The sequence below is a fragment of the Gouania willdenowi genome, chromosome 14 (genome assembly GCF_900634775.1).
Source record: "Gouania willdenowi chromosome 14, fGouWil2.1, whole genome shotgun sequence".
NCBI classification, from domain to species: domain Eukaryota; kingdom Metazoa; phylum Chordata; class Actinopteri; order Blenniiformes; family Gobiesocidae; genus Gouania; species Gouania willdenowi.
Window position 1 is genome coordinate 11,389,299 of NC_041057.1, and position 25,527 is coordinate 11,414,825.

The 25,527-nt window shown below is 38.0% G+C and overlaps 1 protein-coding gene across 18 annotated transcripts in view; it reads right to left on the reverse strand.

Annotated features, from left to right (window-relative positions):
- LOC114476220 (EH domain-binding protein 1-like protein 1) overlaps positions 1 to 25,269 on the reverse strand; it is a 42,174-nt gene extending 16,905 nt beyond the window's left edge. For 3 of the 18 annotated variants that reach the window (XM_028467579.1, XM_028467577.1, XM_028467576.1), the window contains exons 1-12: positions 24,800 to 25,268; positions 17,623 to 17,680; positions 17,441 to 17,536; positions 13,350 to 13,403; positions 13,058 to 13,236; positions 11,162 to 11,280; positions 10,948 to 11,034; positions 8,777 to 9,409; positions 7,472 to 7,537; positions 7,065 to 7,181; positions 6,699 to 6,926; positions 6,451 to 6,613 (exon numbers count right to left, since the gene is read on the reverse strand). In XM_028467579.1, coding sequence (XP_028323380.1) covers positions 6,451 to 6,613; positions 6,699 to 6,926; positions 7,065 to 7,181; positions 7,472 to 7,537; positions 8,777 to 9,409; positions 10,948 to 11,034; positions 11,162 to 11,280; positions 13,058 to 13,236; positions 13,350 to 13,403; positions 17,441 to 17,536; positions 17,623 to 17,680; positions 24,800 to 24,903 — 1,904 coding nt within the window. In that variant the 5' untranslated portion in view covers positions 24,904 to 25,268. Of the gene's footprint in view, positions 1 to 568; positions 1,745 to 6,450; positions 6,614 to 6,698; positions 6,927 to 7,064; positions 7,182 to 7,471; positions 7,538 to 8,776; positions 9,410 to 10,947; positions 11,035 to 11,161; positions 11,281 to 13,057; positions 13,237 to 13,349; positions 13,404 to 17,440; positions 17,537 to 17,622; positions 17,681 to 24,799 lie in introns of those variants that run through there. The other 15 variants (XM_028467591.1, XM_028467588.1, XM_028467592.1 and 12 more) reach the window with 13 other exon arrangements.
- Between the last annotated feature and the right edge of the window lie 258 nt (positions 25,270 to 25,527).

Here is a 25,527-nt window from a genome sequence, read left to right on the forward strand (position 1 = left end):
AAAAAAGTTTTATTGACAAGAAGGGAAGGAAATTAGCACTTGCCATGCATTTGTGGGACTACTTTGTGTTGGAACCTGCTTTGCATGGCTCTTTCTTTGACTTTTAAGTTTCCAGTTTAATGCACTGAAACCCATCATTATTTCAATGAAAGTACTCATAAGTACTCAGTACTCATAAATAAAGGTTTGGCATGACCGCATCTGGATGAACACTGCCCACAGTTGGTGTCGAATTTAAGGATGAAAATTAACATTCATTGTCTTAACAAATTGGTGTTTGGTACGGTGTTTTTTATGATCAATCTTCCATATCCACATTATTGTAAACTGGTTTGGAACACTTTCACAAGAACAGACTTTTTAACTTTTGTTTAAGAAGAAATAAAGATGTACAGTGGGTACGGAAAGTGTTCAGATCCCTTTAAAATTTTCACTCTTTGTTTCATTGCAGCCATTTGCTAAAATCAAAAAAGTTCATTTTATTTCTCATTAATGTACACTCAGCACCCCATCTTTAAGTGATAATTGATTGCTGATTAAAACATGAACACACAGTTCTGTCACTCACCGCTCATTGGAGGCGGAGTCTGAGACTGAGGGCGGAGTCTTCTCGCTGTCATGTGACCACATGCTCATCTTCTGCTTCTCCTCGTCCGACCTGTTGCTCTGATCCTCTTCTCTCCTCCTTTTCTCCTGCTCTTTCTTCTTTTTCTCCTCCTGGTATCTTCTCTGTTCATCTTCTCTTTCCCTTTTTCTTTTCTCCCCCTCCTCTTTTTCTTTCTGCTCCTTCAAGAGTTGTATTTTCCTCTTTTTCTCCTCCTCCTCACACCTTTTCTTTTCTTCTATCTTCTTCTCTTGCTCTTCTTCTTCTTTTCTCTTTTTCTCTTTTTCTATCTTCCTCTTTTCCTCTTCCAGAATCCTCCTCGCCTCCTCCTCTCTCCTCTTTCTTTGCTCTTCCATCACTTTTTTCTCTTGTTCTTTGTTCTGCTCCTCCTCTTTTTCTTTCTGCTCCTTCAAGAGTTGTATCTTCCTCCTTTTTTCCTCCTCCTCACACCTTTTCTTCTCTTCTATCCTCTTCTTCTCCTGTTCTTCTTCCTTTCTCTTAGTCTCTTCTTCTATCTTCCTCTTTTCCTCTTCCAGAATCCTCCTCGCCTCCTCCTGCTTCCTCTTTCTTTGCTCTTCCATCACTTCTTTCTCTTGTTCTTTTTTCTGCTCCTCCTCTTTTTCTTTCTGCACCTTCAAGAGTTGTAACTTCCTCTTTTTCTCCTCCTCCTCACACCGTTTCCTATCTTCTATCCTCTTTTTTTCCCGCTCTTCTTCTTCTTCCTTTCTCTTCTTCTCTTTTTCTATCTTCCTCTTTTCCTCTTCCAGAATCCTCATTGCCTCCTCCTCTCTCCTCTTTCTTTGCTCTTCCATCACTTCTTTCTCTTGTTGTTTTTTCTGCTCCTCCTCTTCCTTCATCTTTTTCATTAACTTCTCTTTTTCAAGTTGTTTCTCCTCATTTTTCCTCCTCTCCTCAACACGTCTCATGTTCTCCTCCTCATCTTTTTTCTTCTTCTCCAGCCTGTCTTCTCTTCTATTTCTCTTTTGCAATGTTTCTCCTTTCTCCTCCTCATCTTCCTTCATCTTCCTCTCTTACTGTTCTTTTAAGCTTTTTACTCCTCCGCTCTCCTCTTTTCCTCTTCTAGAATCACCTTAATCTCTTCCTCTCTCTTCTTTCTTTGCTCCTCCATCAATTTTTTCTCTTGTTCTTCTTTCTGCTCCTTCTCTTCCTTTATCTTTTTCATTAACTTCTCTTTCTCAAGCTGTTTCTCCTCATTTTTCCTCCTTTCTTCCTCTACAGTCTCTCGTTCTCTTTCCTCTTCTTTTTCTCCTCTCCATCTTTTTCTCTCCTCTTTCTCTATGCTTTAAGGAGTCGCTCTCTTTTCTCCTCCTCCTCTTTCCTTTTCATTTCTCCTTCTTTTATTTTTTTTCTCTTCCTCTCTTCTCCTTTCCTTCTCTAGAAGCCCTCTCTCTCTTCCTCGTCTCGCCTTTCTTCACTTGTTCCTATTGAACTCGTTTATCCTCCTCTTTCATTTCATTTCTTCTTCTTTTATTTTTTTCTCCTCTCTCTCCTCCTTTACCTTCTATAGAAGACTATTCTCTTAATCGTCTCATTCCTTTTCTTTCACTTGTTCCTCTCGCCACTCGTGTCTCCTCCTCTTATTCCTTTATCTTTTTTCATGAACTTCTCCCTCTCGGTTGTTTCTTCCTCTCCAATTCAACCAGTTTAGCTTCTCCCTCTGTTTCATCCTCTCCTCCTCAGCACACCTCCTGTTCTCCTCTTCCTTTTTTCCTTTGCTAATCCTTTTCCCCCCATTTTCTCACACTTTTAAAGTATCGTCTTTTCATCCTTATCTTCTACTTCTTTTAATCGTTTCACCTCCTCCGTCCTCCTACTGATTTTTCCTCTTATAGGAGCCTGCGCCTCCTCCTCCTCTCTCCTCTTTCTCTGCTCCTTTTAGCAATCTTTCTACGTTCTTTCTTCTCCTCCTCCTCTTCCTTCATCTTCTTCATGAACTGTTCTTTCTCAAGTCGCTTCTCTTCCTCCAACTTTAAAATTCTCCTCTCCTCCTCGGCACGCCGCCTGTTCTCCTCCACTTCTTTTCTCATCTCCAGTTTTTCTTTCTCCTCTTTTTTCCTAATTTCTTCCTTCCTCTCTTCCTCCTGTTTCCTCCTCTTCTCTTCAGGAGTCTCTCTTCCTCTTGTTTCCTCTCGCTGCCTCCTTTTTATCCTCTTCTTCCTGCAGGAGTATCTTTTTCTCCTCCTCTAGTAGCTTTTTCCTTTCTTCCTCATGTTTCCTTCTTTTCTCACGCTCTTCTTGCTCCTTCTGATTCTCCTGCTCCCTCACCTTTTTTGCTTCTACTTCCTCTTGCTGACAGATATTTCCGTCAGTTTTATGGCTGAACAACAGAGAAACAGAGAAATTTCCTACATTTAACAAGTCACTTAATCGTGCCACAGTAATCTATGTTAGTGACACTAGAGCTGCTGTTTCTCTACAGCCATCCAAATAAACCACTCAAATTCACTCAATTACTAAATCGAGGCCAATGACATTTTTCTAAGTAGTTCGCCCCCTAGTGCCAGCATAGATATTGCTGTTTTATTAAACAATATCTCATCATATTCATTGTTAAAAGCAGAACCGTCATGATTAATTTTATAGTACTGTTTCTTTTTGAATTGTGTAAAAACAACAAACTGTCAAGCCTAAATCTGTTTTAAAAATGTGTTTTTTTTTTTAGCTGCATCTTTCCAAAGACAGGAAGGAAATTAACAGAACTGTTCACCCAGTGTTAACTACAAGCAGGTGTATTTCCTAGTGCAAAAAATGAGCTCACAATCATGAGCAATGAGCTGCCCTTGTTTACGTTTCATCTCATCTCGTCATCTATCCCTGCTTATCTTGTATAAAGACATGTAAAATACAGACTAATTTGATCTCAAGTGGGCCACAGATTTTAGGTGGGAACAAAACAGCAATTTTGACATTATTATTACACTTCCACGTATATATTAAACAGTATATGTAAGGCATCTAATAATGAAACAATAAAAGACATATATCAGTTCCTACAAGATATTCACTTCTAAAATCCTTGATTTCTTTCCTTTATATATCTCGGTGTCATTTATTGGAATTTTGTAGGAAATTTTAATGCCATCATGTGATATAAGCATGGAAAAATGGCGAGCCAAGGCTTATAATTTAGTGTTTCATTGAATGCGTGTTCGGAGGAATTAAGATATTTACAACAATTTTTTTTGTAATTTACAAAATTAGTTATATCTCTGTCAACTTTTAATTTTTCTCCTGCCGGCCAAAATAGATGCTCCAAAGCGTCGAACACAAGTGTCTTTTTGTAAAGGAAAAATAGGTTTGTACCACTACAGAAGCAATCTGTCAACAACAACAAAACATCCATTTGGAGATCTGTTTAATCCTTGTAAATTATTAATTTCAATTAAATTCAATAATCATCTCGTACCGCTTATGAAAATATAAAAAATATGATACAATATTTGGGATACATACGTTGTATTAGTTGTATTTTATTAATACTGGCCAGCACAATATGGACAAATGCAGTCGACTTGCCCTGTTCAAGGTGATACTACATATCTATCTTATCTTATTTCACTCTACATTGAACTCACCCAAAGCTTACTGTTGTAACCTTTTAAAATCTGCTGAAGCTTTAAATGACTTTTAATTTAAATACATCTGCTACAGTACACACTCACCTGGAAGGACACCTTTTGATTGTATCTCTCTTAGAGTCACTTTCCTCCAAAAACAGGTCACCTGATTCTTGTTTTTGTTCAAAGATGACATCATCATGGTCAACTCAGACTCAGGTTGTGCCAGAGGTGGCTTTTCAGCCTTTAAAGGGTTCGACAACACTCTCAAATGGTTTCTCATCAGTGTTACCCTGAGCGGGTACTTGGCTGTTTGGCAGTGATAAACGCCGCCACAACGCTGGTGGAAGGCTGCTTGAGGGTGGAGGGGCTCGTAGCAGAAAGGCCAAGGAGGGGGCGGGGCAATGATCAGCTCTGAGCGAGAGTGAGCAGGACTAGAGACAGAAATGAGGAGATCAAGGTCGGGAGAGAAGCACACAAGACTTCACAAGGAGTGGGACACTTGTTAGCAAATGCTAGCAGTGAGAAAGCATGAACACAAAGTCAGGAGAAACTGCAGGACTTAAGATTATAAATCCAACATGAAGCAAAGAAAAGGAGTCTAAATAGTCCAGAAAGCACTCGCAAGATTAAACAGTAAGTAGATACAGTACATGACATGTCCCAAGGTCAAATCCAGCCCCTCCGAGCATTAAATCTGACCTGCAGAAATATTTAAATTCAATTAAAACATTGCAAACAATAAAATATTTATCTCCTGATACAAGATATTGAACGTTGTGCTCCTCAGTTGATTAAAAATAAGATTTTCTAATAAAAAGTTGATTAACTGTCAATAGTTGGGTGCAATGATGACTTGATTACAAAGATACTAAAATGAGTTTGACACCATTGCCTTTCACAAATCAAGGGATGCAGATCTGGACAGGTTGCCTGCATGTCTTCCACTATGCACATGCATTTATCCTGCCAGAAAATTGCAACAATATTATCCATACTGTACATCAGAAAGGATCAGTGAACTTCACACAGAACGGTTAGAATTCAAGCCACAGCGCTGCTAACCTTTGACCCACCAAGCAGCATGTCATATGTTGTTAAATCATAAATGATTCCCTGTTTGTGCAAACTTATGATGCACTAAGACACAAGTATTTTGAACTTATCTTCATTGGTAAAAAAAATAAAAAATATTAAGAAAGGAAAAACAGCTGAAATATTCTGAATAAATCAAAATTGAATGGTGTTAAAAACAAACAAATTGTCATGTTGTTTGAAACTCAAACTCAAACATCCCCATATTTATGTTAATGTAAATCTCGCATTTTAGTTATCCAACGCTGTATGTTGGTTGTCTGACGGACTGGTACCAGTTCAGGGTGCCTCTTCCTGAGGAATAGGACTTTTTGAGATGAATTAACAATTTTCCTCAAGCTTTATTCTCATGTTACTTTACATTTCTTATGTCTGCAAGATTAAAGTTTCAAGTATGAATAACAGCTGGAGTCAGGGTGAAAGCAGGTTAAATAAGGAGGATGACTCATTCAGAATATAAAAGCGTGCGTTGTTAAAGTCCACTTCAATATATATTTTTTTTAAATTCATGCACGCTCTGTTATTCATTCCATATCTTAAGATAAACAACAAGTCCTAAACACAAAGTTTTCTGTTTATTCTGAGGAGTTGTAATTTGGAGCATCTGTGCACGCTCTTATATTAATCTGCAAAAGAATAATAATAATAATAATGCATCAGTTTTATATAGCGCTTTATCATAGACACTCAAAGTCGCTTTACAGAATCAAGGCATTATTCTTTCACTCCACACTTAGTGGTGGTAAGCTACTATTGTAGCCACAGCTGCCCTGGGGCAGACTGATGGAAGCGAGGCTGCCATAGTGCGCCATCGGCCCCTCCGACCACCACCAACACTCACTCACACACTACATTCATACTAGGCAATGTAGGTGCCTTGCCCAAGGGCACAATGACAGATCCCACTGGGTGACTGCCACCCCACTTCTAACAGATGCATCCCCCAAAAAAACATCAAAGTATAGCTTATCCTAGAGCAAATTAACTGTAAGAAATGAGCTCACATCAGTGTGTAAAGATGAGACTGTATCTTAACTTAAAAAAAAGGCTAAAACAGAAGAATCTGAGGCCTAAAATGTCATTTAAACTCCTTACCAACCATCTTGACACGCAGCATTCAGAGAAAGAACACTGAAAACTGAGCAACACTGAAACACTCACACAAGAGCTCACCTGATCATTGCTGATACAGCTTTGTTTTCTGTGATCGTGGCCTGGGCAGGATGGACACACTCTCTGTTCGTGGCTGCTGCAGTATTTTGAGGGTTGGAGTTTTTGATCCGAGAGACTGGAGGAGTCGGTTCTTCATCCAGCTCAGGTAGAGGGCATGTAAAGCCTGAGTATAAAGAAAAAAAGGTAAGATCAAGGGTTAAAACTAAGTCAGACACTCCTCATTGTGTCATGAAGTGAGACATTTCTACCTGAACGAGAGGAGCTAATGGGAGCTGGTGGAGCAACCGAGAGAGGGGAGGAGAAAAGAGAAGCGGTGGGAAGTAAAGAAGATCGAACGGTTGAAGAGGATGGGAGGGCGGTGGGATCTGCTGGAGCTTCAGGATCACAGAAAGCATCCAGATCAGGACTCATGAAAAGAGGGACCGGACTGACGTCACGAGCAGCTCCTAAAACCTCAGGTTTCAAACCGACTGATCCTGGGGACGGTCGGAAGGAAGGCAAGGAAAGATGGAAAAACCCCATTTACTGAGTGGATGAAATCATAGAATAAAATGACAAGCACAGAGAAAAGAACTAAACAAAGGATGAAAAGGAGTGGCCACACTTTCAGTTACCTGACTCAGATTTGGGAAGAGACAGAGAAACAACAGGAGCATCAGCAGAGAAAGTAAAAGGTGAAGTAGGCCGAGCGACCGCTTTCACGATCTGAGGTTTGAAAACGTGTGAACGGTCTGCAAAAAAAAATTAAATTAAAAAACAATATGACCATCATGTCTGGATAATTTAAGACTTTGGCTTGATCAACAATTCCCAAAGACTATTTTATTCAAGAAAGATCAATTTCTATAATTATATCAAATCTTTAATGAGTCACGTTAGTAAATAAAACTTCTAAACAGCTTATGAATGCCTTTTTGCTGCTTATAATTCTATTTATTAGTCGTACCAGACACAAATATTACTACTATAGAGATTAAACCTAACCCCTTTTCAATATACAGTTAAAATCATAGACACACACCAAGGAAATCAGCAGCAGCAGAGCAAGTTTGAAGTTCAGGGAGGTGTCGCTGGTACGAAGCAGGAGCTGTGAAGAATAGTGGAAGTAATCAAGTGAAAGAAAAACGAGTCAATGAACCATTAGTGAGAAAAAAAGAACAAAAACAAACACCAAGAGAATTACATCAACTAATTTGTCTAAATCAAATCAAGAATCAGTGGTCTTACTTTGCAGATAATATCATAGTGGCAGATACCACAGCACCAGTCTAGATGTTTCATGGAGGCCCCATCATGACATGAGTTTGATGTAGATCAGTTAGAACAACTCAGTTAGACAATAATGCTGACTCATCGTACAGCTGTGAAAGGCTGTTATAATAATTTGATGCATCAACATCCCAAACAGATACAAAATCATAATCTAAGGTTAATACACATCTGAGACACATGTGCAACATGCAATATAGTCCTAGTTTATTATGTAAAAACATGTTGACAAGACTAGTCCTCCTGTTGGTGATAAGGGGATCAGGTTCACTTCCTCAGTGTTTGTTGAAATGAAAACCAAATACTGTTTTTATTTTATTATCAACAGAAATTTAAAAATGACAATCAGGCCCTGAGTGTTTTGATTGGTTTTTAAAACTAATGAGCATTAAAGAGTGTAAAATGATGTCAAATGATGCCAAATCTTCACAAGAATCAGTGGAAATCAGGGTTGACTGTCATTTTTCCCAAATTCAATTAAATTCACATTTATTATTTTTCCCCTCAAAGTCAATTACAATTATGTTTTCAATTACTGAGTCTTCAATACATAACCCTATAAAACGTAATCTTCCTCTTAGCCTCTTAGCATCTCTTATGATAATGGGTCAGTTTTGACCCATGTCTTAAATCAGCTGTAAAATATTATTCATGATCCAATTTGTTTTTCATTTCTTGGTTAACTTGCTAGGCTTCCTAATCAATGAAAATATTGGTATTACTATTTTTGGTGTGAGCGTCTAAGCGTATTTTCTGTCAGTATACCCCTAGATTAAATTTTTTTAAATGGTAAAATGATCCTGAAGATAAGTGACAGGTAGTGGGAAAAGTTGATATGAAACATATTTTAAAAATTGTTAACTACGTATGTGTAAACCATAGAACTGTCACATGGTTCAATAGTTTTTCATTTAATTTAACTGTTGTCAACAGTTTTTATATAATCTGAACTCTACTATAATTCAATTAGGATTACAACAGCAACAGATTTTTTCAACAACGCAATTACAATTAAAATGGACCCCAACCCTGGTGGAAAGCATGTGTTCAGCCCAACCTTTAGCGGAGCCTGACTGGAAGATTCTGGGCAGAGATGGAGGCTGAGAGATGGTCCATGTGAGAGCAGAATGAGTAGATGGAGCATCAGAGGACAGGGTGGGGACAGACTGAGACGTAGAAGAAATGAGCTTATGGGTCAGAGAGGTGGTGAGGGTGATGGATGTCTTATGAGAAGCAATAGATAAGGGTGTTACAGTGTCCTCAAGGGAGGGAGAGAGAAGTTTGGGAGTTGGAGAAGAAGGTTGTAGAGAGGAGTTTGGATCTGAGAGACCTTCACGGTGATCAGAGGAAGAACTGTTTGGGGACAGTGAAGGTTCTGCTGTGGAAGAAACCCCTAAAGCAGGAGGTGAAGTTGAAACTTTAGAAGAAGGCTCATCTGGAAGAGGCAGAGCAGAGGAGGCCTCGGCTGTGACCTCAGAAATCTGGGAGTCAGGAGCAGCTTTGGTTAACTTCCTATGTTTAGATCTGGGTGATGGAAGAGGAGAGGGAGCAGGTGAACGTTGGGTCTCAGACTGGACAGGAGTGGTGGAGAAGGGATGTCGAGAGCGGCGAGGAGAGGGGCGTGCAGCGGTTGGTAGAGGAGGGCGAGACAGGAGAGCAGGACTGGGAGGACCTCCATCTCGTCCACATGCTTGTGTTAATGGATGGATGGATGGATGGATGGAGGGTGAGGAACATTTAGGAAAACACAAAACACAAAGGTCATGAAATGCAGAAGATAATGAAATGACGTTCTGTCATCAGAATCCTCTCTCTAGCTGGGTTTCCATTACCCTTGGAAATCCGCAAAATGTAAATAGCGCAAAAAAAACTGGTAATAGAAACACCTGAATTTTGAAAAAACACCCAATACTCATTAAAAGGATTAAAAAGGATGTATTTCAGATGTTTCTATATGTAAATGTATCGCAAAAGCGCAATGAAAACACTTTTTCAGCAATTCCACGTCATAAAACGTGACGTACCTGGTCACATGACCCCTTCCCTCTGAGAAAACATGGAGCGGTATGTGTAAACATGAGGGGGAGACCGAGACATTTCTTAGTATTATACTTAAAATATAGAAAGTGTCTATTTGTACGGTTGCCCCCGGTGCTATTAGTACATTTACCAAAGTACAAGTATGTAGCGTCTTAGGGTTAGGGTTAGGTTATAACTCAATATCGCAACAATTTTTAGGGTTAGGGTAAGGTTTAGTCTTAATCACACGACCTAAACTGGCCAATGACTGACCTATCACGTGACCTAAACTGGCCAAATGGGGGTGCTGCGTACGGATAGAATGTCAGTATATTGATACGGCAACTGTACGGGTAGCCACTGCCTATAACTATGTTCAATGGAAACACATTCAAAGCACAATTACACTTTGTTGACATTTAAAAATATTGCTTTTATTTTGCAAAAATCAGTAATGGAAACCCAGCTTCTGTTATGTTTTGGATCCAAGCACTAAGCTTTGGGCCCCCCTAGTGACTTATTAGAGGAAGGGCTCTGACAATGACTATTTACTTTTATCTTATCTTTAATGTGCATGCAAAACTAAAATCAGTTGACGTGTATTGTGGTACTTTGATCTGCTTTCATCATCATGCAGCACTTTTAGTCACCAGTCTAAACCTCTACAAAGCAGAGCAAGTAATTTAAAGCCATGCACATGATTACAAACATTGTGCAAACCGTGTCACAAATCAAGTGAGTAATAGAAATGAAGATTGTTTGATTTTAATTGTTAGAGTAGAGAATGTCTTTCTTTATAAACTGAAAAGTTACATTTCAAAGATCTATGTGGGTTACATTTGACTAAAGAGCTTAAACTAGACAACGTAGAAAACCAGAATGTCACTTCATCAGCCTTTTAACGCTGTTACGCGGGTTTCCTTTCAAACACAAACAAGTCTGTTTGCTGATGCTGGATCATTGCATGCCTTCTAGCAGACATCTATAACTGTGGTATTTGTGTGTCGTCACATGATCCTGAAAAGCGTTTAATGTCTACTTGAGAGGAACGTGGTGTGAATGCAGAACAAATGACATGATTGTGTGAAATACTGCACCATGAACTAAAGAGAGTCATGGAAAAAACAGGGAGCAGCGCTAATGTTTAAACGTCTCTAGTGGCCAAAAGACAGTAAAAGATAGAATGACAGAAAGAGGAGAAGAAGGTACCTGAGGGTGGAAAAGACCCAGCAGAGTTTCGTTTATCGGGCGGAGGGGGAGCGGGACGGTTTGGGCGAGTGAGGGTGTGAGGGACGACTGCAGTGGCCCAAAAAGAGCACAACAGAGTAGAACAGTAGAGGAATCGGACAAGGTGTAAAGAGCAGTGGGAGGAAATGTCAATGGAGAAATAACAGAGAGAAGGGGAATGGATGGAGCTATGTACCTGTAGTCACCACAGGCTTCTTGTCCTCATCTTCATCACTCTCATTAAAATCATCCAGGTTTCCGATGTCTGCAGGTTTGACGCTCATCAAGCTAGCCAGACTCTGCATGTCTTCATCTCTGAGGAACCAAAACGCACCAAAAAAAAACAGAAAATGAGCAATGAGAATACCTAGTCACTCACTGTATGTTTAGGGTGACCATTTAGGGTGACATGTCCTCAGGTTTCCCAGGGACCATCTAGAGGAATGCGTTAATTTAAATGACCATAACGCTGCTAATATTTTCTCTATCGGAGAGATTCCACCAGTTTCTGAAAGCTAAGGAGTTGTCATTACTAGGGCTGGGTAATATATCATTATATTCAAGATATATCTAATTTTATATTTTGGTGATATAGAAAATTACAATATCGCCTATATCGATATATATATATATATATATATATATATATATATATATTATAGCTTATTTTGTTTTAAAATACTAATCTTAGGAGTTGCTGCTTCCAATTCTTGTCAGAATAGCATGAAAAACACAGTTTGATGGATTCCTAACCCAGACCTTCCCCTAAACAAGCCACACTACAGAACTCACTCACACATGCTGTCCCTTACAGGGGAAAAAGCCAAAAGTGTCACATATTGTGCATGCCTTATTTTTTTATTTTAATTTTATTTATTCTATTCTATTGTTTGCTATTGCACCTTTTTTTAAGCACCTGTGAGCCAAAGCAAATTCCTAGTTGTGAATTCTGATCATCAACAATGGCAATAAAACATTCTGATTCTGATTCTGAAAAACTGTTAGTTAATAAATGTGCCTGTGTGGTATTTTGTATCAGCAAATTTAACTCTGAATTGTCTTTCTGGTCAGACTTTATTTGAATTAGAATTATCGAGATTTAAATCATATGTTACCATTTTGAGTAAAAATAATTTACTGTCCTCGAAGCCTTGAGGTTTTTTTCTTTTTTTTTTTATTTCTTGGAGGAAATGTTTCTCATTGTCTCTCAATGATTGAGAGATTTTAGAAGGTATACATGGGATTTTTCAAGGACAGATTGTTATAAAGCATAATAAAGTCTGTGTTATAAAGGGATAAATTATTTTTTTTTAAAATACGTACAACAACAACGTATTTATCCAATATATTATATTTTGCCGTTATAAGTTAAATTAAAAGAAGTAATTTCAGTATGCCGAGGTCGGCCCAAGTGTTCTCTTTTTTGGAAATCAAAATAAGGTCACCCAAAACATGTTACACTGCTATTTATCCATGTCCTGCTATCATCTATCACAGTGGTTCACAATCTTTTTTGTCCCGTGTACCCCATTGCATTTTTGTCAAATCATATGTACTCCCTCTTCAGATCATAGTACCCTCTCCATAAATTCATACAACCTTTTTCATATATGGAAAAGCGGAATCTCCAAAACCACTAACTGTGTCTCAAACATTAGTTTCCTAAGGCTTATTTTAAAAATTCAAAACAATGACTGAAAATTAAAGTGGAAATTATTTTTTGAAAAATACCATGCAACTTTTATGTCATTACTTCAACAGTAAATCTACTTAATAAAATGTAGCAAATTATTGTCGTCTACTATTGCTAGAAGTGTGATAAAATAGCATCTACAACATGAAATAATCCTGTTTCAATAAATTACAACAAAATATATTAATTTATTGAGCAATAGTACCGTTAACGTGTGGCAATTTTGTCCAAAAAAACAAGGAACTACAAACATTTCCTGATTATTTTTTAAATTAATAGCTAACTCTTTCCGAGTACCCCCTGCAATGTGCTCCTGTACCGTTAGGGGGTACACGTACCCCTGTTTAGGAACCACTGATCTATGAGACATGCAGACTGCACAGACTGAAAACTACTCACGTGGCTTTCCCTTCACGAACAAAGACACAGGACAGCGACAGTTTCAAAGTGGCTTCCACCACTTTGACAGAAAGCGGTTTCAGCTGCAGCGTCAGGTCGGTTTGTGTCGGCGTGGGACTCGCAAAGCGTTTCAGGTTGATGTCAGCCGAAGCCAGAACTTTACGGTGGCCCTTGTTCTCCTGCAATCAGCAGAAGCCGCACTTTATTTATCTTTCCAAAGTTTTTCACAAGTAATAATAAATCTTATTCTTGTAAAGAAAGACAGTTTAATATTTTATGGACATCTACTCACACCCTCAATGACAAACGTCCAGTCCTTGTCTTCAAACTCATCAGAATTTGCCTCCTGAAAAATAAATACATCAGTACATTAACAAATGCATTACAAACTCTGTGTACTGGTTTGTGAAGGAATGAACTCTAAATTTTGTTTCTAATACATATCATTAAAGACATGAAATTAATCAGTCAGTCAGTCAAGAGGTAGATTAATCTACAATTACATCTGAATCAACACAACGGTAACATCACATTTCACTCTCACCTTAAAATAGTCGACTCTTCCCCACCCCTTCTATTGTCTTACCCTGACTCACTCTTCCCTGCTCCCTTCCCCCTCACCTAGGTGTAACACTGCTCTTTCTTTTTATATCCTCCCTTTAATAAAGTGTTTCTTACCCTTCTTTAGGGACAACTGGTGAAGGTCACAATTATGCAATAAAATACATTAAACATGCATTGCTGTTGCAAAAAGATTGCACTACATGTAGTGTTGACCTTCAACAGCATTTGCAGACAAGGTGATAAAATAAAAATGTAAATAAAATAAATAAATTGTGTTTCTAATGAATATCATCCATATAAATAAAGACATTAAATGAGTTAGTCAGAGGTAGATTAATCTATGATTGGGTCTAGATCAGTCTGAATTTGCAAGTCAGTAGATGAGATAACACAGTGACTCTGCTAGTATAAGGAGAATGAATCACTGAGCAAATAGGTTGGTTAGTAAACAAGTCTGTAAATAGATACAAAACTAATATTAAGATCAGTAAGAAAAGCGACTGTACTTGTTAAATACTGTATAGAAGGTCGTCAGATCAGATTTACATTCTTTCCAAAAAAACCTCCATAGCTTAATTCTCTGTTAAACTAGCTCTTGGTAGGTCTATTTCCCACTTGCCCTCATTTTAATGTTTTAACCGAAAATCTAATATTTTTTAAAACAAAAAACTAAACAAGCAAATTTGTCTTTTTGTCAGTATTGGTTGTTTTGTGTTTTGTAATCTGCTGTAAGTGAACTGTTACATGTTCTCGGTTCCCCTTGAACACAAAGTGTTGCATCTCAAGGGACTTCCCATGAATACATTTCAAATTTCAACACCAAACATGAAGGAACATGAAACAAACGTGGAATGGACATCTGCTTCATTAGCATCATAATCATAATCAGAACCAGGAAACCACGATTATAAGTAAACAAGTAAGTCATGCCGTCAGCAAGGACATACTGTGAAATCTATTTCAATGTCAGGGGGGACAATAATAAGAAATATTTATCTGCTCTGTTCTCTCAGAATCTGAATCAGAATTCCTTTATTAATCCCCAGTGGGAAATTGCTTCTGAGCTGTAACTGTGCTATAATAATACGTTTTGTGGATACACCTGCTAACAACTGGTTTGATATTATTGTTTTATTTCTGTGACAACACGTCTCTTGTTTTGTGTCAGCTTTTGCAAAGTTCATATTCACTGACGCAGAGAAAACTGTGCTCGGACACAGGGTCAGCCGATTAGCTGGAAAGGACAACAGCAGTAGACCAAAGACAAGGACCAAACCACTGTGAGAAGGAGGGGGGGGGACTTTCAAGCCCCCCATAATCCTGACAAATAACACATTTTCAGATTTAATGAACTACCAGGGAACAAGTAAAATTATATTTGTGGAAAAAAACAAATGTCAAAAATATAGGAAATAACGAAACATTGTTTGCAATCTGTGCCAAAAACAGAACTGGAAATTCAGTGCACGTATGAAATGAACGAACAGGGAACAAACTTGCATTTATCTGCATTATATTTGTATATTCATACATGTAATTTGTGTAATGATGTTATATAGACACGTTTGTTATTCTATTATAATAAGTCCGCTTTATAGGTCTGTTTTTAAGGAAAAATATCAGTGCAAAAGGAGGAGGAAATCAAATTGGAAAATGTATGTGAGACATGTGTGAGTTTTTTTATTTTCACACATTTAAGTAGAGGCTATCAAAGGAAACTGGTGTATATTGGTGTGGCTTATTTACACTGAAAAGACAAACAATTACATCTCCTTGTGAACATTTTATTGAACAAATTTAATCAAAACAAACATTTACGTAAACAAACAAAAGTCCCATGTGTGCATCTAGTTTGCACTATTACTGGTTTAATAAAGTCATTACAATTACAATCCAGCTTTTATTGCCTAAATCTTACCTGCCTGTGACACATATAGCTCCTAAACAGTGATTACTTATGCAATCCACCTGCTGGGGTTTAGATAGAGATGGTACAAACTCTTTGTATTACATATAACTAGTTATTTTTGGTGCTATTTTTTTGTTTAATTTTATTTATTTTTTTAAAAAAAAAGATAGGACCCAAATAGGCTGGATTTCACCTAAGAAACTGGCAACCCAAATGAGAGACTCATTCTGCTCTCTGATTGGATAATCTGCTTGAGAAATATCAACATAAATAATGTGGACATCATGTCCATTGTATTTTTCATTAAGAATAAATCAACTTTAAACTTTTGATCAAAAAAGGCCAAATACGATTTGTGCACGTTGACCTATTATCTAGAGACACAGATAAAAGATGTAGAGGCCTTCTTTTAAAAACAGCGAGTCCATGCTGACATGCATGTTTATTAAAATTAGACCAGCTCCGCTCCACTCCAGACCCCATCTCTCAGATCAACTCACGCAATTGGCTGTTAATTGTCACGCTGATATCTGCTGAATATGGCCATGTGGAAGCCTGATAATTTCGGTTTGGTCCCGAACAAGGCTCACGCATCACGCAGTTGTTACCTTTAACGTTTTAGTAGCTTAATAAGCTTGATAAAAAATGTGTGTTTTGTTTAGTGTTAAACAGCATACGTTTAGTCCACCAGCTTGTTCCCTGCCGTTCTTTTCACTCTTCCCTCAATCTTTCTTTTGCCATTATCCTCTTCAAAAGCTCCATATACCAGGCACCCACTATATAGTCCTCTGTCTTATGCCCTACTCACACGGTACTAGTTTTACCTAGGGACCACATGCAATTTGTAATAAATGCGGAGAATGTCTGTGGTGTTAATCCCGTGCAAATCGGCCATGTCAGTAATTTGCAAAATAAAAATTACCCCGCAAATTACCTACTATATTTTTGCTGAACTCTGAGGTCCTGTGATAATACTAATCCAATGCGAATAGGCCTCTCTGTGATTTGGACAGAAATGGGCGGGATCTGATGCGTGATTACGCGTTGTTTGTTTCCGGGACGCATGTTTATTTATTTTTGGCAAATATTAAGGTTTCTTCTCGCGTCCAGTGCCTACTTTTCTTCTTAGTGCCCGCCATGTTGAAATGTGAGCGAATGTTTCGCAATACGCAGCGCGTTGACATCATATCCGGGTGATGTCCGTAAATTTCAGCAAAATCTCAGGCTTCGGTTATCCCGTGCAAATGCGCCACATAAAAATCAGACGTTGCGGGGTCATTTATTTATTACATGGGGTCCCCAGATAATACTTGTGCGAATGGGGCTTAAGCGTATTTGACAAAATTTGCCGATCTTTTCTCTGTACGAGAGCGTGAAACAACTATCTGTGGCTATTCAGTGGTTTAAGGATGTTGTGGTTTCTCATGGCTGTGATGTCATCATTTTTACGTGCATCTTTCTCTGCCAATGTTTGTCTTTGTTGACATGTGTTCTGCGTGTTGATTGGCTGGGTGGCTGGTGAAGGGCGGGCATAAGCGGGGAACATTCTGTTCCCACGGGTGTTGAGCGATCGTAAATGTCGGAGTAAGACCGTTCTGTTTGTGTCTATATTGTTTATTTTGGTGTCGACTACGACCTACAGAAGTCGGGTTGTAAAAACTTCTATAAAAGGCTGTTCCATTTTTTTTATTTTGTATAAAATTATGTAAAATTTAGCTTTTTTCTTCTGTGTTTTTGTGTTTTTTCAATGCACATAAAAGAAATAAACACATCTACCAAAAACATTTGTAATTGCAACTATTTCTGGGAGTAATGGTGTATTTCCTGGAAAACTTCCAGGGGTGCCAATACTTTCTTCCTTCACTGTAAAGAAGGATTTCATGTGTGAACTAAGGGGTGAACTAAGGTACCTTAAAGAGTGTAACTGAGATGTCGACATTTTCTGGGACCTGCCACATCACCGTTCCTCTGTAGGGATTCTTGATTCCCGGCTGCCAGCTGTGGAGCTGCACAACAAACAAATAAAAACGAGAAAAATGGGTAAAAAAAAAAAAGACATTTAATAAGGCAGCAATGAAGGGTGTGGTTTTACCTTGGAGCACATGCGTCGGTTCCTCCTTGTCCAGACAACCCTCAGCTTGTCGGGTTGCCTGCAGAAACAAACCCAAGTTGTGTCATATGATGTCATGCATAAATACAACAGAAATACATGCAAAAAGGCTGGAAAATAAAAGCATGTTTTTTTTTTAAATAAAAATAACTGGAGTAACACAAACAAATGAATAATTATGTAAAAAAAAAAAAAAAGACGAACACAGTCTCATGAGTCATGCATCAATATTGATTTTTCAATGTGAGTCAAAAACAGTAGTAAAAACACGATCTGAGCTTAAACCTTACTTGTCTGCATATAAAGCTGTGATGGAGTGTGTGCTCCTGTTTTTGCAGCTGTTCATCTACAACACAATGCAGTATTATAAATAATCATGTTTTGTGTTTGTTTTTGGAGCCTCCATTGTTGCATTTTTCTATCCTCTGTGGCACAGGAAGTGAAAGAGGGAAGTCAAAAGACCCGAGTCAGTCTGAATGTGAGGCGTGCCTCTCAACACTTACTAGAAGCTGAAAACACACACATTTAACTTCATGTGAACCTGTCTTTCTTACGGTAAAAACAATTTATTTTTGAAGACTGATTAACAGGGCGAGGCCTGTCACTCTCCACAGGTTGTAACCCGTCAGATACTTTTATTCATTCTATGATTATGTAATACTTTTTGATAGGTTTTAGAATGTGACGTTTGGCGGCTTTTACTCGTTTCAAAGTAAACACATTCTGATAAAGTTGTGACTGGCAGTGTGTCCATTCACCACATTTTAAAGACAACGGATAGAAATCTGGTGCACACATCCTGCACTTTAAAAAAAAAATGTATGTTTGTGCATGCAGTCATTTTTGAACAATAATAATAAAGAAATTGGAATGAAATATGAATGAATTCAGAAAGTTGCAGAACCATGGATGCAATGTGTGTAAATAGACAAAAATATATATGCACAAGTGATTTAAACTGAAAAACTGGCAGGTATTTTATCTAACAAAGTGTCTATTAATACGGAAACGTATGAATAGACCCCGAGACTATTGACATGGAAACGTACGTTATGTAAACGTATTTATAAACCCCGGGACTATTGACACGGAAATGTACATTACGGAAACGTATTAATAGACCCCGGGACTATTGACGCTAAAACGTACGTTACGGAAACTTATTAATAGACCCCGGGACTATTGACACAAAAACGTACGTTACGGAAACGTATTAATAGACCCCAGGAATATTGACACGGAAACGTACATTGCGGAAACGTATGAATAGACCCCGGGACTATTGACACAAAAACGTACGTTACGGAAACGTATTAATAGACCCCGGGACTATTGACACAAAAACGTAAGCGTAATGTGTGTTTTAACTGTGCCAGGATGGCTGAGTGGTCTAAGCGCCTGGTTCAAGAATTCTTTCTCTCTTCCGCTGCCATGATTTGAATCCCATTTTGTCATAAATATTTTTTAATTTTAATATATTTAACACGGCAAATTGAACCTTTAAAAATACATATACGAAAAATATTAACATTTTAGGGTATTTCCTGGTTTAGGGTTAGGGTTAGGGTTAAAATAAAAGGGTTTAAGTCACGTGGTGCACCTATCACGTGAATAAAATGGCCAATGAGGGGCGCTGCGCATGGATAGAGGTGCAGTCAACTGATACGTTTCTGTACGAATAATCATGACCTTTGTTTAATTCAAGTTTTAAAGTTTGCATAATATAACAGCCTGATTAAGCTTTGGGTCTTGTGATAACAACCTGTGCAGTAGTTTATAGAGATTATATTATATATTAGGGATGTCAAACTGACCACCTGCCATTCAACAGTTTCTGTCTCTTTTCATTTTTTTTCTGGAAAAAACTCTGAAAATCCACCTACATATTTTTTCTTTAAATAAATAGCTATCAAAGGGATTTCATTTATTTATATCAATGTCAAAAATAACTTTACAGTAAAATAAAATAATATTTTTATTAGATTTTAATTTGAAGAAGACATTTGAAAGAAGTCAAAGGGCAAACTAAATATGAATTATTATTATTAGGTAGGTTTCAGATTGTAAGAAACAAACTAAGATTTACTCCAGTGTTTTGGCCCAGTCAGTCCAGTATGAGCTGCCAGTGGCCCTTAAGTATGAGTTTGAGACCGCTGCTATATCCCATCTCAAGTTTCACTGTCTTAGTGTTCAAGTATAGCTTAGGGGGCTTTGTGAGCACATGCGTTTACTTTAGTATGTGTGTTAGGGGGTCGGAAATGAAACCAGAAATAGCCTGGTGGATAGAAGGGGTAAAAAAAAAGGATGGGAAAACAGTACGGTAACAAAGTTAACAGAGTGTGAAGCACACAAAGCTGCAGAGAAGGTTGATCTAACTGACAACAGTGGTGCGAATCGATACAGACAAAGATACAGACAGTTGCTAATGACAGCTGACGGGATGACGATTAGGCACTGAGTATGTGTCAGGAAAACAGCTGGCATTAGTCCACAGTACACACACACACACACACACTGCTTCCTCTCCTCAGTAAAACCAACCTGACTCAGACTTGTGTTAAGATGAAGCCTTCTTTGAGGAACATAAAAATAGTCTTGTTGCTATTGCTAAGTCTGTGAGCTAAGGTTTGTGTCAACGTCAACCTCGTTATCGTCCTATTGGTGCCTGGTGTGACCAGTCATTTTGCCATGCTCTGTGTTTTGCTTCCAAACAACCAGGTTCAACTTCACACTAGGGTTGAACGATTCTGGAAAATAATCTAATTGCGATTTTTTTTCCTCAATATTGCGATTGGCCTCTTGTCATGTATTCTTCAGTGAACACAAGCAATAAATAAATCTGTTTCATAATAAACAAATTCAGATTTATTTAAACTTGAAATAAATAATAATAATAATAATAATAATAATAATAATAATAATAATAATAATAATAATAATAATAATAATAAACATGTGGACTTAAACATGCTCTGAACTTAACAGGACAGTACAAGACAGGACAAGAAAAAAAATAAATAAATACATTTAAAAAAAAAAAAGGGATTATAAAATTGCGTTTTATGACACCGCGATAATATCGCAAATGCAATTAATCGTTCAGCCCTACTTCACATGCAAACTGGAAAAAATTAATTTAAGGTTCATTGGCCACGTTTACATGAGAGCTTTAATTCCCCTTTAATTCAGAATAAAAAAAATAAATCCTCTTTAAACTGACGTTGAAAACCACCTAATTCCGAATGAAAATGACCATTCCGGATTAAACTTAAATCTGAATTAACTGGTTTATTCTGATTTTAATTCTGAATGGAATAAGTCCTAAGGATGCACCGATCGATGGATGAAACGGAAGAATAAGGAACTGATATAATTTAGTATTTTGGACAGCAATGTTCTAAACTTTTCATTTATATTTGAGATAACTACCTCATGTGCAGTTAAAACACGATTGTATTTTTTCATGGATATATTTCAATGTTTTGCAATAAAATAAGATTGGAACATTCAAGGTCTATGCTGTCGGTTATGAAAAATAAATTGGGATAGGCTTTTGAAAAATCGGTGATCAGTGATTTATCGGCCAGAAAATTGTAATCGGTGACCCTTAATGATTCCTCGATCTTGTAAACGTTTAATTCCGCTATAAATAATAATCATTACGGTAGGTTTGCGCATGGTCGTCCTCTCACGATGACACGCTGGTGATGACATAATCCAGGATGGCCATCTAAAAACAAGCGTTGGACTCAAGCCGAGACTGTTTATTTGATAAATAGTAATTCAGAAATACTAATTCCATGTAAACATGAAGCAGAATACTTTAATTCTTAATAAATAATTCTGAAATAAAACATCACGTAATCATGGCCATTGTGTGTCATTGGGATTTGGGACAAGGCTGTTTTCTCTAAAGGCCCAAATCTCTTAAGAACTTTGTCATGTTTGCATGTCAACCCAATGAGTTACCCTGTGGTGCTTTCCCATTGACTAATTCCCAGTCCACTCCCTTTCTGTGCATCTGTCTCGGCAGTATAAAGATTTCATCATCTACTTATGACTCCTAGTGAGTTCATGGTCTGTCCCTTAAGGCCTCTGCAGCAGCTGATCAGAGTCTGTGAAGTGAACTTGAACAAACCAATCACTGATCAGGGTTTGTTATCGTGGCTCTTACACAATCAAACCAGCTCCTAATGTAACCTGTGCTGATAAAAAGGTGTAACGTGAGCAAAAGTGATTGACAAAAGGTTAAAGGTATCATCAATGTTTGCCAACAGGACGAATAGTCAATATGTTTATTCTTTATAGCAGCTCATGACACCTTAAAGACACTTGTTCTTGCTTGACCTCTATCTGATTTAAATCACATTATCTCTTGCAATAAATAACAATTCCAGGCCTCAATGTTCAAGGGTTTGTGAAGCATTACATATCATATACAAATTCAATATCTCCCTATTAAACAATTCAACACTTTTCACTCTGGATCTTTGATTTTTGAAACCAATTGTCATGACTTAGCTCACACACAGCATCATTTTTTTAAAAGGCAATGAAGGACATTAGGTATTACAACAGGAACCATTAAGTTGTACCTCAGTGTTATGCACATACATATTCTTTTTAATGGAATAACAGAAAATACATTTATAGTCAAACACTTTTTGGTTTTGTTTTGTGATCAACAGAATATAGCTCAATTCTACAGCTTTAGGTACCGATCATTGCGTTTTCCTTTTTCTGTGTTGTGTGTAATAACTGCTCGTGACTTCGGTCCTGATCGGACATTTGTGAGCCTGAGATTTAATATAAAGAAAGGTCTGAAAGGATTCATTAAAGTAAGCATCTTTGCATTAGAATACAACCATAAAACTTCTTGAATCTTGTTCCTAATATAGATGCAGGTCAATTAGCCTGCCCCCAAACAGGAAGTGAAGTAACAAGCTCTGATGAACTACAGCCGGGCCCGCGGAAAATCTCCACACCGAATAGCACGTTCCGAGAATTCAGTGAAATGACTCGGTTCCACAGAGTAAAACAAATGAAATTGTGTGTAAAATGGTAATCTGCTCTGAATTGCCTTTGAAACGATATATCACATGACTATGTTCGGATAAATTTAGAAATTACCGGAAAAGGGGGTGGGCCCCCGTCCTACCCCTTTCAAAAAGTTCTCCGAGAGGCTCTTGACATTCGCTCGTAGAATATCCATGTCCAATTATAGCCCAATTCAACGAGCATTAACGGAGCAGTAGGGAGTAATGGGCCCCATTCATATATTGGTATGTGTCAATGATTCGGTACCACCAAGTGTCACAATATTTGACTCACAAATAAATGACAAAACGACTTCAATGGAAATTGCCTAAAAAGGGGGGTGGGCCACCGGACCCCTAATCGAATTGTGCGAGGCATAATCGTAATCGGCGTTGAATTACCTTTGAAACGATATATCACACGACTACGTTCCCATAAATTTGGAAATTACCAGAAATGGGGGGCTGGGCCCTAAATTGAAAATCTGGCTCCAAGCGTCTATGCGTACCCATCCATAGATTATACCTACCAAATTTCAGCTTGATCCGTTTACGGACACAACTGGAGTAGAGATTTTAACTAGTTCACAAGAAGAAGAAGAAGAAGAAGAAGAAGAAGAACAAAGTGAGAGGCGTATTGAGTCCGGTAGCCTAAGCCCTGCCTAATAATAATTGGTGGTTTGAGCACAACAGTATCATTATTCAATATTCATTGATACATTACAGTAGATATGATTATGGGAACAAACTACAGTTCTTTAGTTAGTGGCTATGCTTGTGATAAATGATCATTACTGATGTTATAACTGTAACAGGACTGAAGTCATCTGTTCATTACTAATGTACTGCCCAGAGGGTCTCTACTTTTTAGGTCAGGGCTAGTTTTCAATGGTTCCTCAACATTAGTATGTGCAAGGAGAAAATATAGTTTTTTAAGCAGACTTGTGCCAGTTAATTAGTACTTAATATTTTCCCATTAAAATCGTGTTTTTTGAATGTGTTTGAAAATCTGGAAGAAAACTTGAATTACTTGCACTTTCTTGTTATTTCTAAATCCACAGCCTGCCTGCCTAGTTTGCGTTGCCACAGTGCATCTATTACGGAAGCTTTCAAAATAAATCATTTGTTATTATAGATTAGAACTTCACCCTGTTTTCAGTTTCAGTTTGTTTTCAATCAGTCACGTTGTGTACTGAAAACAAACACTGCTACACTGCTATTACCTTTATCCATTCATCTTGTTGTGAACGGCAAGGCGTGGAGGTAATACTCATACAATACAGTGTAACTATTACAACAACACATCATCTGTAGGACAAGACTAGCCTGTCTGTTCACAAAAAAATGATTTTAAAGTCAATCCCCAAATCTGTTTGAACTTTAAATGAATTCAAATTACATGCCACTCACTAAAAATGACCAAAACTACGAAAGCATTAGATATTATACCTTAAACTAAAGATTAAGTTATATCTTAAAAAACATCCATCCATCCATCCATCCATTTTCACGCGACACGGGGTGAACATGCAAACTCCACATAGAAAGGACCCATGTGTCCACTGTAGGGCTTGAACCCAGGACCCCATCTTCGAAAACATTCTAAATGAATTAGTTCCCTCTGTATATAAAACATCATTTTGATATCTATTTAATTAGCCAAGCTTATTGTATCCTCTGTTTTCATTTCATAAGCAACTTAATGCATGTTTATGTATATGTTGTTGACTGTTGTAATTTGGAGAAGAAAAAAAAAAGGTGCCATATTTGTTTGTTTCAATTTCAATAAAGTATTATAAGCTGGTCTGTTTAACCTGGCATAGACCAATTAATTGAAATGTGTCTTCTTTTTTTTTTTTAAATCGAACAGGAAGTTGCACCCATAACGAGGAAGTAGCAGCTCCAGGAATAATGTGTATGCAGTGGCACAAATGTCACATGTTCCATTGAAGAATAGTTAAGTTATTTATTTATTACGTTGCCTGTATATACATAATTTAATGTAATTTGAACTTTAAGTATAGCGGAGAAAGCAGAAAATGCAAATAAAGGAGGTGAATTTGCTCAGAGCTAAACGAGCAGCAGCTCCGTTTAAACCACAGGGTGTAGCTGCTACTACTCACCATTTCTTGGTACACTCTAACACAATTTCCTGGTAAGACGCGACAAACTGGAACTTTGAGGCTTTTTTTCCGACCCGCTGAAGTCTTTTCCACACTGAGGTCATGACTTGTTCCGCGGGGAATCGAACCCACCACCAGAGAAGAAGAAGAAGAGGAAGAATAAAAAAGAAGAAGAAGAAGAAGAAGATATAGATCCTGTAGTCACAGTCCGCCTGTGAGCGCTGCGTGTGTCTCTTTAAACGCCTTTACACTCCGTTTCTCCTCTGTGTGTGGACACTGCTGCTGCTGAGGATGATGATGATGATGATGAGCCACTCGCTCTCATCGGAAATACGTTGACTCACGCATGTTTGTACAAAAAAAAAAGGGAAAAAAAGGAGCAGCTCTACTAGTCTGTACACAGCAGCTATAAATGCTCTACATGAAGCTCAAGTTTCAGCCAAACAACTGCAGCACTGAGCAGTAGCAGCACTGCTCACTGACAGCCAGGAGAGGACCTGTCCTAACCCCCTCCCCCTCATCCCTCCCTCACTGAGCTCACTGGTGATGCAGCAGAATGCAAACTACTACCAGTCCCTTATCTGACAGCATGTGAGGCTGCTGCAGACATACCTGCAGACTTTGATCCTAGTCTGTGCCACTGGAACAAGCTCTGCTGGAACACTGCAGGGGGTGCAGCATTTAATTGCAATAATCTAGTCAACGAGACACGTGGTTATTTACGCTTA